Source organism: Saccopteryx bilineata, chromosome 3 (genome assembly GCF_036850765.1).
Source record: "Saccopteryx bilineata isolate mSacBil1 chromosome 3, mSacBil1_pri_phased_curated, whole genome shotgun sequence".
In the NCBI taxonomy this organism is placed as follows: Eukaryota; Metazoa; Chordata; class Mammalia; order Chiroptera; family Emballonuridae; genus Saccopteryx; species Saccopteryx bilineata.
The window spans coordinates 124,527,958-124,543,429 of NC_089492.1; the positions used below are offsets into that span (position 1 = coordinate 124,527,958).

At 39.2% G+C, this 15,472-nt stretch overlaps 1 protein-coding gene and 1 non-coding gene across 2 annotated transcripts in view; both read right to left on the reverse strand.

Moving 5' to 3' along the window:
* The window catches only part of DNAAF10 (dynein axonemal assembly factor 10), a 32,436-nt gene extending 17,107 nt beyond the window's left edge, over positions 1-15,329 (reverse strand). The window contains exons 1-3 of the mRNA XM_066267272.1: positions 15,058-15,329; positions 4,331-4,431; positions 1,261-1,391 (exon numbers count right to left, since the gene is read on the reverse strand). Of these exons, the coding sequence (XP_066123369.1) occupies positions 1,261-1,391; positions 4,331-4,431; positions 15,058-15,240 (415 nt within the window). The 5' untranslated portion in view covers positions 15,241-15,329. The remainder of the gene's footprint in view (positions 1-1,260; positions 1,392-4,330; positions 4,432-15,057) is intronic.
* LOC136332714 (U6 spliceosomal RNA) lies at positions 8,604-8,710 on the reverse strand. Its single transcript, XR_010730874.1, has one exon. It is a non-coding gene; the product is annotated as a U6 spliceosomal RNA (small nuclear RNA).
* Positions 15,330-15,472: the final 143 nt, after the last annotated feature.

Sequence of the window (15,472 nt, forward strand, 5' to 3'; positions counted from 1 at the left end):
AGATAAAAAGGACAATCAATGCTGGTAAAATATAATGGAAATCTACCTCAGCCATTGTAGCTGATAAGGGAAAAATATATTTTGGAAAGTTTGACGATAAATTTTAAAAACCGTAAGATTCATTTATACCAAAAAAATTATATATATGATACTCATTTCTTCACTATTTTTAAGTCACTCTCTTAAAACAATAAACAAAAAAACGAAATAAATCGAATGCTTATTAACAGAGGTGTGGCAAGAATATTGTGACATATGCATTGGATGAAATGTGACATAGTTGCTAAAATGACAATTTATAGAAACAGCAACATTTACATATGACAAAACATTAAATGGGAAAAATAAGCTGTAAAACACACACACAATGATAACTACACATTGTTGTACAGAAGACTGGAAAGGAAAACAACCCTCATAGTTATGCTAGTGTGGTAGATGTTATTTTTCTTCCTAAAACCCATATTGTTGTTAGGATTGGAAAGAATATTTATTTCTAAAACATTGCCACCCTTGAGTAACTATCAGAAAATTCCACCCCACTTTTCTTTTAACTCTTTGAGTAGTGAGTTTTTCTCATGCTCGTTGACCCCCGGGAGTGAGTTTTCTTTCAAAAAGTGAAATTAGTTCCAGTTACAGTTTTATTAACTTAAAATCATGTTTGTTTGAAAACCAATTTATGAAAGAAGAACATACATTTGCCTTTTTTTAATGTTTCCTTACACATTTTTGAAATAAATCGGTTGTACTCTGGATGGCCAGGAGGCACGAGGACGTACACGAACGTTCATACTACTCAAAGGGTTAGGACTGTCCCTCTCGGTCACGGCAGGTGGAAAAGCAGCGCTGGTGCCTTGGGGCTCTCCACACTGCCAACGAAGGATCACAGAACGGCAGTGTTCAACCAGCTGTCAATGTGATGATTTTCACAAGTACTGATCCTGCTTTTTAAAAAAAGAAAATGAAAAGCTGCCACCCACATTACATTGTCAGCTGCCTCGAAAACCTGTAAAGAAATTTTAAATCCTTCAAGGTTTATGGGAAACTATGGTTGTTAGTAGCTGAACTTTATCACAACTAAAAGAGTAAGTACTCTGTCTCTTATCTCAAAATACCCTAGGATTTTGGGATATACAGTCAAACTTGCCTATTAAAAAAGTAGTTTGTTAGATTTAGCGGGTCAAGGTTCCCAAGGATTTCCAAATAGAGAGGATATGCCGTGGTGTACAGATTTATCTTACATAAAACAGTCTGACTTACCATCTCGACTGCCAGTCACAATTTCAGGTGCTCCTTCCCCAATTCCTAGTCCACCTACACCGTCTATGGTATTGATAATCTCTTTATGGCCCTTTACAGAATACACTGGGCTCTCTGGAGCTTCCAAATTCCTAAACAACAGAAGACAGCTTCTTACTTACATCACATGCCCCAAACCTTTAGTCCACTACCAAAAAGTAAGACTGTATTGTATTCCATATTTAGACTTTTGTTTAAAAACACAGGTTTTGCTATGAATTTATATATATACTCCCAATTTCTTCTCTCCACTTTAATATCTTTGAATCCCTCAATGAGAATGTTCATTATGCAACTTGGAATTCAAATTCTTGAGTCCACTTTACTTAGCATTCTTCAAAGATGATCTATCCAGGTCCTCTGCACATGAACTACAGGTCTGCTTATTAGTAAATGCAGATTCAGAGGCTCCTCCCTAGACATTAAGAAAAAGGCAAATGTACTTCTTTCTATAAAACTAATAAGGATCTCTGGGATTGGGTCCCAAACCTGCTGAGCCTTTGACTTCTTTAAATACAGAGTAAAGTCAAAAGGGTTTAGAATGATTCAAAAGTAGGCCTTGGTAGTTTCATCTTGAAATCTTCTGAGGTTTATTTTGAGTAGTGCGTACTTTGTACACAGTTCTCTCTTTATAATATATTATTGATTTTCATGTAGTTGTATATTTTTCAGTTTATCCTCATGCTGGTCATAAATATTATAGGCAAACTGGCAGAAGTATCTCTGACTCGAGGTTATTTAAAAGAGGTGCAGGAAAGTACCTATTCCTGCGTGTGGCTGAGGCCACACGAGGCAGCTGGGAGATGAGCGGCTCACGCAGGTTATGTTAACACACCCTTCCTTGCTTCCCTTCTTTTGCTTTTTTATTGGAGCTTTTATCTACACTTCTCTTTAACAAGTCAGCTTTCAGTAACTTACACTTAAACAAAAATGAATGCAGCTTTTCATGATCTAATCCCAACTTATTAATGAGCCAAGATTAGTTAAGTCTCACTTAGCAAATTTGAGATGGTTCAACCTAGTTTAGAGATGATGCTTATCTTTGTAGCATTATTGTGAAAGAATCAACAGTCTTGTGAAGGAATAAACAGGATTGAGGTTCTATTTTTAAAAAACTACTATTTTTATAATTTTTTAAAAACACTACTTTTTTAAACATAAAATTGTAAGACTTATCAATGAAAATAAATCAGTAATGCCTCTTCTATACCAGAAAAGTCTATTAGGAAGATAGTCAACAGTTACATTTCTTACATATTCTTGTGGTGAAATACATTTTATTGTTTTTGGGGTTTTTTTTAGTTTGCTTGTTTTTTGGGTTTTTTTACAGAGACAGAGAGAGAGTCAGAGAGAGGGATAGATAGGGACAGACTGACAGGAAAGAAGAGAGATGAGAAGCATCAATCATCAGTTTTTCGTTGTGGCACTTTAGTTGTTCACTGATTGCTTTCTTATATGTGCCTTGACCGTAGGGCTACAGCAGACTGAGTAACCCATTGCTCGAGCCAGCGACCTTGGGTTCAAGCTGGTGAGCTTTGCTCAAGCCAGATGAGCCCGCGCTCAAGCTGGCGACCTCAGGGTCTCGAACCTGGGTCCTCTGCATCCCAGTCTGATGCTCTATCCACTGCACCACCGTCTGGTCAGGCGTGAAATACATTTTAAAAAACAACATTCAGACTGGTCTCTCTCCAAGTATCTTTGACAGTATATGACACAGCATGTAGAACTAATAATGCATTATAATATGCTAACTTAATTGTTAAGCAATTAAAGCAAGGGTAAATTAAAATAGCTTCATTATGTTTTTTGTTTGTTTGTTTTCGTTTTCTAAGCGAGAAGAGGGGAGTTAGTGAGACAGACTCCCATATGCATCCTGACCAGGATCCACCCAGCAGCCCCATCCAGGGCCGATGTTTGATTACTGAACTATTTTTAGCACCTAAGGCTGATGCACTCAGACCAACCGGGTCCTTAGTGCCCAGGACCACACTTGAACCAATTGAGCCACAGGCTGTGGGAGGGGAAGAGAGAAAGGGGAAAGGGAGGGGAAGAGAAGCAGATGATCATTTCTCCTGTGTGCCCTGACCAGGAAATCAAGCCTAGGACGTCCATATACCAGACTGACACTCTACCCACTGAGCAACCCACCAGGACCTTAATTATGTTTTATATTAGGATTCTAAGACAGAAATAGGTTAAAGTAATTTAATTACAAAGTAGCAGATTCTAAGTGAGAAATCAAGAAAGGTCACATTAGAAAACATGAGGTAGAGAAGACAGTTTCTCTCTGGAACATTACTGTGTACTTCAGATGATTAAGAGATATTCCTGAAAAGTAACTACAGAGAAATTTGAATTTACTCAACCCTAATTTAAATATAAAGAAATAACTCTAGGTAAAACATGAAAATAAAAAGCATTTGGCACAATTGTGATTTGCTCATTCAAACAGGTTTATCTTGATTTGTTCAACAGATGTGTTCCTAAAAAGTTTGGTCAAATGTTGGCTAACACATTTAAAAAAAATATTTTAATGAATTAGGAGTTCTACATTAAAAAAATTAAAACAAAAACCCAATGAGTGTATCTGCCCTGGTTGGGTAGCTCAGAGCATCATCCTAAAACACCAAGATTATGGGTTCCATCCCCAATCAGGGCACAAACAAGAATCAACTAATAATGCATAAATAATAGAACTAATCAATGTTTCTCCGTCTTTAAAAATCAATTAAAAAAAAAAGAAGTGTATCATTCTGTAATGCCAAACGTATTATGGAAATGCAAACAATTAATATGTAATATTTCCCTGTTATACATGTGCATTTGTATTATATGCTTCAAGGTGGAGGGAACAGCCCTTTATTTACCTACAAGGTATTAAATGCTAGCACCAAACAGCATATGTAAAAATAGATATTGACATTATTTGAAATACCTAAAGAAAAATTAGAATTGTCTTTCAGAGGAAGAGTAACAAGACTATCAAAGAAACTGTTTATCTTATGTCTTAATGCTAATTAAATAATCTTACCATATATGAAGGTTTCCAGCAAAATCTCCAGTAGCTAAATATCTCTGCTGTAAAGATGTTGCACCAAATGTTCCACATTTTATGGGTTTGGCCTTTTCAATCTTGATAAAAGGGAGGGAGAAGGAATACATTATTAATGTAAGCAGCTATTTATAATCCATGATATTTACAACTTTATTATGGGATTTAAATAAGGCACATAATATAAAATGTTCTATAATAAAAATTATACCTTTTCTTTAGTCGTTCTTCTATAATTTAAAAGTATATAATTCAAAAAGAATGAGTCTTAATTTTGCCTTTCCTCTCCTCTCGCTAATGAGACATTCAAATGCTGACAACTGTACCATCTCTATTGGTTTGCAAATATGAAAATTTCAGCCTTTAATGTGGTATTCTTCTTTAAGATCCTCTGTAGACATGAGAACGTAATGAAGATATCGTTCTTTCCAGATGGCTACAAGAACGAAAATGTTTATGAGTCTCTTCTAGTTTTCCCTGCAGAACCATCAAAACTGAGAATGTTTATGCCATATTCTCTGTGGGATCCTTTCAATGTATAGAGATTTGTATACCAGTGTGTACCAAAGGCATTACTATTAGTATGGATTAGCCAATCTTTTTGGGTTCCTTTCATTTAAAAGGTTACTGCTCCAAGTATTATATATAATCACATTAGTAAAATAACCATATATCAATGCACTATATAAGGCAAGTGGTTTATGGAAGTCACCTGAAGATCATACCACAGAAAGAGTCCTTGGAAGTGATCTAATACTATAGTGTAAGGTGGTGGGGGACGGTCACCTGGGAAACCCAGGCCGGAACTTTGGCTAGGACCGCCCACATCCAGGTACGCCAAAAGAAACTTCCCAGGAGCCCTTTGGAAAAAGCTACCGTCTGCCAGCCAGATTTCACCACATCATATTAGCTCGACCACCCTAAACGGGACCCTTTAAATATCTCTCACACAGGTCACTCCATGCGACTTCCCTGGCCTCTATGTTCCCAGAACCAGGGAACCTCGTCGGATGGGATGCACACTGTACTCAATAAAGCCTTTTATTATTCCACACTTCGTGACTCCGGCCCCTTCCTTCCTCCTCGGCGGGGAAAAATACCTTACACATAGCCCTGTCATAAAGATATCCAAACCAAGAGCTTTAGATTCGCCCAACTCAAGCATTCAACACTTAATGAGTTCCTACTATATGCCAGTCAATGAACTAGGCAGAAGATACAAAGATAATAAAATTGGCCATGCCCTCAAAAAGTTTATAACCCAAACAGAATAGTCTCCCCTTATCTGTGGAGGATAATTCCAAGACTCACAGCAGACCTCTGAAACAGAAGATAATACTGAACCCTATATACACTATGTTTTTTCCTATACATACTTATAGTAAAGTTTAATTTATAAGTTAGGCACAGTAAGAAATTAACAATAACTAGTAATACAATAGAATTATAACAATGTACTATAATAAAAGTTATGTGAATAGCTTTGGGCCATTATTAAGTAAAACATGGGTTACTGGAACACAAGCCCTGCAATACTGGGCCTCTGGATCTGATAACCAAGGCGACTACTAAGGGTGGGACAGAGAAGAATGGTGTGATTTCATCATGCCACCTAGAATGGCGTGCAATTTAAAACTTATAAAGCCTGACCTGTGGTGGTGCAGTGGATAAAGCGTCAACCTGGAACGCTGAGGTTGCTGATTCAAAACCCTGGGCTTGCCTGGCCGAGGCATGTACAGGAAGCAACTACTACGAGTTGATGCTTCCTGTTTCTCTCCCTACTTTCTCTCTCTCTCTCTCTCTCTCTCTCTCTCTCTCCTCTCTCCTCTCTCTAAAAATCAACAAATGAAATCTAAAAAAAACCACCAAACTTATAAATTGCTTATTTCTGAAAATTTCCATTTAATATTTTCAGACTGTGAGTAACAAACTGTGGAAAGTGGAACTACGGATAAAGGGAGAGTGGTAACCACAGTCCTTTTTTTTTTTTTTTTTTTTTTTTTTTTTTTACAGAGGCAGAGATAGACAGGGACTGACAGACAGGAACGGAGAGAGATGAGAAGCATCAATCATTAGTTTTTCGTTGCGCGTTGCGACTTCCTAGTTGTTCATTGATTGCTTTCTCATATGTGCCTTGACCGTGGGCCTTCAGCAGACCGAGTAACCCCTTGCTCAAACCAGTGACCTTGGGTCCAAGCTGGTGAGCTTTTTGCTCAAGCCCGATGAGCCCACGCTCAAGCTGGCGACCTTGGGGTCTCGAACCTGGGTCCATCTGCATCCCAGTCCGATGCTCTATCCACTGCGCCACCACCTGGTCAGGCTAGATAACCTCAGTTCTTACTTGACTCCTCCGACATGAGCACATGCATTATGCTACTCTCACCTACTCCCTCATTTCCAGGGGTCTTGCATTCAACTTTTACTTCCAGATGTTTCTAATTTCTCCAAAGTCCCCGCTGACCCCAACTTCACCTGCCCAGGTCACTGACATCATCCGTCCTGGAGTCTGCTTTTCCCTCCAGCTCAGCCCCTGGAAACTGGACGACCTGGAATTAGATGAGGCCACGACTGGCTGCCTGTCCCACACCACAGCCTGTCCTTATGCTCTCACCTCCCATTTACTGTCAGCCTCAACAGAGCAAAATAGGCCTCTGGTTTGGTCTCTACAGTCTTTGCATATTTTTATTCTCCCTCCAAAAATTCAAACAAAAGACTAAAGGGCAAAAGCGACTCTGGTCTCCTTTTGACACTCCCCAGAAGTAATCATCATCCTTCTAAACCTTATTCTACACATTTACAAACACAGGTAGGGCTGCTTTAATATAAAGGGGAACATCACATATTGTTCTTTGACTTAATTTGTTTCACTTAACAATATATCTGGATAAACGTTTTTCCCTATACAGAGTTCTCCAGTTACTAGGGCATCTCCCCTTATAACTCCTCAGTTCCTGTGCCAATTTTCATCCCTCCCATTAGCATTGGCCTGTTTCATATAAATTAAACAGTAATGTCCCTCCCTACCACTTTCAATATTTGGGCATTTCCATATATGGTATACACAGCAATTTTCAAAAAAAAAAAAGCACATAAAATTCACTTCACATAAACTGTAACTTCTCTTTCATGATTCAAAATATATTGTTATATAATACAAAACTTTGGAAACTCTCAGTTTGTTGAGCTTTGGGATCTAGATAAATTAGCAGTTATTACGTAGCCAGGTATAAAATAAAGCATTTACAGCCTCAATGGAATTATTCAGTAAACAAAATTAGTCATCTACAATAACATGATTGTAAAGGACCATATTGTTGAGAAGCACAGAACCACAGAATGGTAACTTTTTTATTTTTAATGCACAGGTGGTCTGAGGTAACATCAGTTATTTACTATATCAGATTGATATTGTTATTTTTCCAATTTTATGAAGAAGAGTATCTTACAATGGGGCAATACAGAGGATCAAAATTTCTGCCAATTTAACAAAGCAGACAGTTTTCAAATTATGCCCTTCCCACCTTCCCCTTCCCTCAAATAAAAGTAGCTGCAATATTAATAGTGATATAGCACCTAATCACCATTAAGACACAATTTCTGTGGTTCGACCCCGGCCGGGGTCGCGACCCACAGGTTGAGAACCGCTGTTCTATGGTTAAATAATTCAAAGTTCCAACTTATTATGCCAAAGGATGAGACAGCGCCCCACTCCCTCCTCCCATTTCTTTCACAGTGGGCCTGGTCTCCCCCAGCTCTAAGTCATGGATAATGGCTACCACAGTCTGGAGCAGAGGGTGAGAAGCTCTCGGTAAGAAGGAAGTGGGCCCTAGTGGGCAAGAATATGGTTCCAGGGACTCAAAGGATTAGGAGTCACAGAGAGCTGCATCATATATTGATATAACTCTGGAAAGTTCTTCTCAGCAAAGTACCAGGAAGACTGGTCACTTTTTTTCTTCACCAGCTCCCTGAAATTCCTCTCCTACCACCTGGTACCTCAGATGGGGTTCCTACTCTCTTTCCTAGGCTGTGGGAAAGGTCAAGATAACTGCTACTTTTACCTGCCTACAGTGAGCACAGTTCTTTGAAGATTTTATCGCTGATACTAAAAACTTGGAACACAAAGACTTTGCTCCTTACGTTATTCCTTTCCCTATCATTCGCCCTTGACCCTTTGGAATAGAAAATCTCAAACCACAATCCTGGAACGCACTGATCTTCCAGTACCAACATAATGTGAATTTTTTCTCTTTTTAAAAAATATGAGTGCTTTGGGAATCTGCATGTCATCCTTGCTCAGGGACCATATTAATATTCTCTGTGTTTTTCCAATTTTAGTATATGAGCTGCCAAAGCAAGCACAGGTAGCAACGTAATTTTTATTTTAAAGCTGATATGTTTTTTCTCAAATTTAAGTTAGCTTCAATGATCATTTAAGATTGTCTGTTAGAAAATACTAGCAAATGAACACCAACAAGAAAACCTGGAACTGAGGATAAGAAATTTCCTGTGATGTAAAGATCAGAATATATATAATATTGTCAGATTTTCCTACTGGAAAAACCCTTCCCTGTGCAGAAATGGAACTGATTATTCATGGCATTCCAAAAACAGCAACACGAGGCCCAAATGCTCTGACACCCGAACACAGCAGAGAATCCCTACCTTAGAAAAAAACAAACTGAGAACTATGTATGCTATGCATATCTATTCCATTATAGGCCATATACTAGTTTCACTTTGTCACTGCCTAGATTTTAAAAAAATGGATATTTATTGCAAATATAATAGAATAAAGTAAAGTGTATCTACATTTAGAGGTACAGACTCACAGGAGTGGCACCACAGCCTGTGGGACACAGAAACGTATGAAACAGTAGAAATCTGGCCTTCGTCTCTCAGGCTTCTCTCCTTCCCTCTGCCACAATGCAGTCACACCTATGGCTTTTCATTCTTCTGAGACAGCAGTCATTGCTACCTCGGGGCATTTGCATTTCCTCTTCCCACTGCCTGGACAGCTCTCCCCTGGGATCTGGTTTTCTCCCAATTCAGACTTGGCCACCTCTTCTAAGTGGCTTTCCCTGCCCCTCCAGTCTGAAGTGGAACTTCCAAATCATTATCATTTGTCCGGTTTAATCTTCTTTATTTCACTTTTTTTTTAAATTATTTATTTATTATTTTTTCTTACAGAGACAGAGAGTGAGTCAGAGAGAGGGATAGACAGGGACTGACAGAAAGGAACGGAGAGAGATGAGAAGCATCAATCATTAGTTTTTCATTGCGTGTTGCAACACCTTAGTTGTTCATTGATTGCTTTCTCATATGTGCTTTGACCATGGGCCTTCAGCAGACCGAGTAACCCCTTGCTGGAGCCAGTGACCTTGGGGTCAAGCTGGTGGGCTTTTCCTCAAATCCGATGAGCCCGCGCTCAAGCTGGCGACCTCGGGGTCATGAACCCGGGTCCTCTGCATCCCAGCTCTATCCACTGTGCTACTGCCTGGTCAGGCTATTTCACTTTTTAACAAATTTATTTTATTCCTTCAATTTACCTCCTCCCTTTCTAGAATGACTACCATGAGAATGGAGACTTGTCCAATTTGCTCAACACCTAATAGGTGCTTAACATTTGTTGAATGAAAGTATAAATGATAATCTATTAACTTCTGTCCTAGTGCTGGGAGAGAGAAACCATTGCTAGAGCTCACATTCCCATTTCTCCCACCATGTTTTCATGTGACATACAGTTTCTGGGGTCATTTTTATGCAATAATAAAAACAGCATCCATATATTGAATACCTACATATCAAATACTGTTGATCACACCATCCCTTCTCTTTCTAACACACACAACTGCAAACTAAGCATTTGAACACCCTTTCCAGATGAGGAAACACGTTCAGAGGACTGGGAACTTGCCCAAGGTCCCTAGAACCAGGTAGTCTCCAAGCTCTTTCTATTCAATTAGGCTGACTCTAGACCTAAATGTATATCACTAAAATAAACAGGTAGCCCCCATTCTGTAAACTTCAGTCATTAGAAATACCATGGAACTGTTCCAATCCTGAAATGGATTGTGAGGTAAATGGTCCAGGCATGAATTAAACCTACTTTCAGATTTATGTCCTTTGGTTTTTACCTTATTCATATCTTTACAAGATAGAAATATCTGGTATTTATGTAGTGTAAGCATCAAATTAAATTCAATATATCATCATATTAACAAATAAACTCAAACATATACCTGCACAAGGAGGACTGCCCTTTGCTCAGAAGGGCCGAGATGTTCTGACAAATAAACTTATAAAAGCAAGGTGTTCTCTCTTTCCTCATGGAAATCATAATAGTAGCTAAATTAAGAGAGATGCTGGAATGAAGCTAATTTTTTTATAGTTCATAAAAAATACCCCTGTTAAATACTTCACTTTTTAAAAAGAAAAGATGAAAATAATACAGTGGTTACTTAAATTTTTTCTGGTTAGAAAACTGTTTTAAAAATAAAAATCTAGCCTGACCAGGTGGTGGTGCAGTGGATAGAATGTCGGACTGGGATGCAGAGGACCCAGGTTCGAGACCCCGAGGTCACCAGCTTGAGCGCGGGCTCATCTGGTTTGAGCAAAGCTCACCAGCTTAGACCCAAGGTCGCTGGCTCGAGAAAGGGGTTACTCGGTCTGCTGAAGGCTCACGGTCAAGGCACACATGAGAAAGCAATCAATGAACAACTAAGGTGTCACAACAAAAAATTGATGATTGATGCTTCTCCTCTCTCTCCATCCCGTCTGTCTGTTCCTACCTATCCCTCTCTCTCTGACTCTCCGTCTCTGTAAAAATAAATAAATAAATAAAAATAAAAATCTAACTGGGGAACATGGGGGAGGGGAGGATGTATTCAGGGGGACACTAGAATCTATATAGCCTGACCAGGCGGTGGCGCAGTGGATAGAGCGTCGGACTGGGATGCAGAGGACCCAGGTTCAAGACCCCGAGGTCGTCAGCTTGAGCGCGGGCTCATCTGGTTTGAGGAAAAGCCCACCAGCTTGAACCCAAGGTCGCTGGCTCCAGCAAGGGGTTACTCGGTCTGCTGAAGGCCCGTGGTCAAGGCACGTATGAGAGAGCAATCAATGAACAACTAAGGTGTTGCAATGCGCAATGAAAAACTAATGATTGATGCTTCTCATCTCTCTCCATTCCTGCCTGTCTGTCCCTGTCTATCCCCCTCTCTGACTCACTATGTCTCTGAAAAAAATAAATTAATTAAAAAAAAATCTTGTTTTAGAATCTATATAAACACAAATTAAAATAAATTTCATGTTAAAAAAATAAAAATCTATTCTGTGAAATTTGCTCCACAATAATTAGTATATTTTAACTTTTGCTACACAGTTGTGAAAATGACCATTCATGATGGCTGTATTTGACCCAGATGTTGGTTTTCTGTGCTATACAGTAAGTTACCATGATTAAAGACGCCCATGATGGATAATTCTAGTGAGTGCTATTTTCGTTCTGTCTGTGGGTGGGTCTAGTACAGCTTGTCAGTATTTCCTCCTCCACATCCTGGCACTACTTAATTAACATTAAAAGGTTTAGTCAACCAAATGTTAACAAGGAATGAATTCAGTGCCACAGAGGCTAAAAAAGCAGAACTGTATTAGCTTATTACTAAATTTTAAAGTGTAAACATCCCCAACTATAGTTCCCTTTTTCAAGGTTACCCCTGGTCCTTCAAGCCAATTAGAAAAAAGGTGCCACTCTCTTAAAAAAATTCAATCAATCAATCAATATTTTTTTAAAAAGGTCCCTTTTACAGACTGATGAAGTCTCATATGGGTTAGGCTTGGAGAAAGAGATGGATTTCAGTTCTCATTGAACCCTTGGCCAGACACCTGAGAGGGATGCAACAAATTGCTCAACTATAAAGGGAGGCCCTGCTCTCATTTCCCATCTGTATTCAGTAAGACGATAAGAAATGCACCAACAAAGACCCATTTTCTTTCTACCTTTTTATCTTGGATGCACAGACTTTGGAGTACAGGACTTGACGTGGTCCCCCAATGATAGAATCAAGTAAGTTTCTTAATATTTTAATAAAATAATTCATCTAGCCTCATTTTATTCAACCCTGGTAATCATCTTCTAGAAGCTGAGAAAATACTGATGTTCACTCCTTACTCTAGTCTAGATGCAAGAGCCCCAGTGCATCAGAATGTCTAGGGAAGAAACCAAGGCATGAATATATCTTTTTAATGGTTATGTTATTTAGAGAGAGAGGAATGTTGATTTGTTCCTATATGTACCCTGACCAAGAAGCAAATCAACAATCTCTGTGCTTTGAAACTATGCTCTAACAACCAAGATATCTGGCCAGGGCAAGGCATGAATATTTTAAAACACACAGAAAGGAATAATACACATTCAGGTGATTCTGATGCAAAGTAAAAATTGAGACTCACTGAGCCTGTACTTAACCTATATTCTTTTCCACTGCACCATCACAACCAAAAACAATGCAAGTTCTTAAATGTTTTTGCATTTGTTTTATCCTCTCTTCAGACAGGAGGCTCTTTAGAAGAAAGAACTCATCTTTTAAATTCCTTTGGTGCTTCTGCAGATATCTTGAGATAATAGGTTTACAATTGATATTTCACGGTAGGAAAAAGAAGAACGTAAGATACAGGTGAAATGCAAAAATTGGCTCCTCCTAGGGTTAAGATCATGGTTGATATTAATTTTTTTCTTTTCCTATCTATATTTCTAAAATGGTCTATCATTTACACACCACTTTTGCTAAAAAGCAAATTTATTTCAAAAACTCATTAGAATCCTCCAGAATCTCTAGAAGAGACAAAGAGCACTATTTCACTTCACGAAACAAGTGTATTCCTGGAATGTACACTAATCATACAGTCATAAAAAAAAGTCTCAAGTCTGTAGATGCTCTCTGGTTGAGCTTGTCTCAATATTTGTTCCTGAAAGCTCACCTTTAAATTTCTTTCTGCTATTCTAATGTTTCTCATTTGTTTAAACCCTTGACTCCAATTGAATGATCAACAAACCAATATTTAAATTACCCAAGGTACACTAAGTATATGATTGTCTAACCATTAAGCTATAACCCCAAAACCAATACAAAATAAAATCTAAAGGAAAAAAAATTACCCAAGTTATATCTTTCACAGACATATATTTTGTCAATCTTTTAACAAGTAACTTATTGAGTTACTGCTCTTTACATATCATATTAAAGAAAGACACTGTGCTTAGTCTCCAGCTTACAAACAGGGGAGAATGATATCTTTCAGGCACAGATAAATAACTATCACAGGCATGCAATGTAAGAAGAGTTACTCTGTGAGTGGGGATCAGGAAGGTACTTCATAAATCAAATAATCTGAACTGGATCTTAGAAAGTAACAGCTGACTGGGGACTAAGTAGTGAACAACTTAAGAAAAGATAGAAAAAAACAAGTCAATGTTTACTCTAGTAGAGTCCCTGACTTGAGAAGACAAACTGAGCAAGAAAGCTGGCACTCACAGAAATTTAAAGTGGGATGGGACTCAACTTACCTTCTCATCTAAGCTTTTCTATGTAAACTATATTCACCCTTTACTTACCAGTTTCACCTCCAACTCCTCCAAATAGATTCTATACTTTCGATCCCTGGAGTTCTCAACCTTCCCTGTAGTCTATTACAACCTTAAACACCTGAGTATGATCTTTTTTTTTTTTTCAGGCAACTCAAATCAAGACATTTTTAAAACTGGAAGCAGGTATAAAAAGGTTAACAATATTCTTAAAGTCTTTCACTAATGATCTTTACAAAACTTGTAAACCTAATCACGCCACACAGTGCTTAAAGGTCCCACTGAGGTCCCGTTTTTCTTAAGAGGAAAAAAAAGGCATAAATTTTAAATGACTTATAAAGCTTGCAACTGTTGGGTCCCTGCTTACCACTCGTGTTTCTTAAGAAGATAATCTTTCTCTCACTGCTAAAGTTACGCATAGGACGTTTCCTCAAGAAACCTCCGACTCTACTTCTAGTTCCGCCTAGTTTCTACTCATCCTAGATCTGTTTTTATGAAACCGTGTTCCTTTATGTTTGAGAATTCATCTTGGTTAGTATTTATGCATCGTTGGTTGACTTATTAAACTGGTTCCTTCTTCCACTAGAAGATTCCCAAGAGATCTAGAACAATGTCATTCACACGCCTGGGAATACCAGGCAATCAGTTGACACTTGTTGAAATAATAATTAGGTAGGTGGTCTTCTCCAGTGACATGGCAGACACACCGGTGCCTGCTTTGGCCCCGCCTGTGTGAAAAAGCATTTTATTAAAAAAGGGTTTTACAACAGATTCTCTGCAAATAAACTGCTGACTGCCCCGAAAGGCCTCTAATTTAGACCTGAATAAGTAACGTCACTCCCAGAGACCTCCCGCTGGACTGCGGGGATGGCTGGAGCAGGGGGCGGGGAGGACGTGGATGAACTCGTCCACCGAGAATTCAGGACTCGACCCAAAAAGCAAGTATTCCTAAATCTGCCACCAACTTCGCTAACGCCCGCGCAGCTCGATCTGTGGTTTGTAAGGACACTGGACGAAGGCTTTGGCAGAAAAGCAGGCAGACACCCCCCCCCCCCCCCGGGTGCGCACTCGTCCCCCAGCGGCGCTCCCAGAGCCGGGACCTGGGCAGTCTCGGCCTGACACCCACCTCCCGAAGCAGCTTTAGGTCCCCGTGCTGGATCTCGTATAGCTGAATGACGCCGGTGCCCCGTGCGAAGTTGCCCATGGTCACAAATTTGGCGCTACAGGGCACCCACTTACAGTCAAACACCGTGTAATTGAGGCCCTTCTGGATATGGGCAATGATCTGAGGCTTCTCGAAGGCCGACATGGTCCAACGGGTACTTCCAGACTCGGACAAATACTAACCAGGCAACCAAGCTCCAAACATTAAGGCTAATTTGACTCTCCCGCTTGCCGTATTCGGCCCCCTGACTCCTAGGGAGTTGGGTTTAGTTGTCTGAGATAATGCCAGATAAATTACTGAAATAACACAAGTTTTTCTTTGCCGATGGCACAAACTTATTTATTGCCTTTACCTACTGCCTTTATCACATGTACAG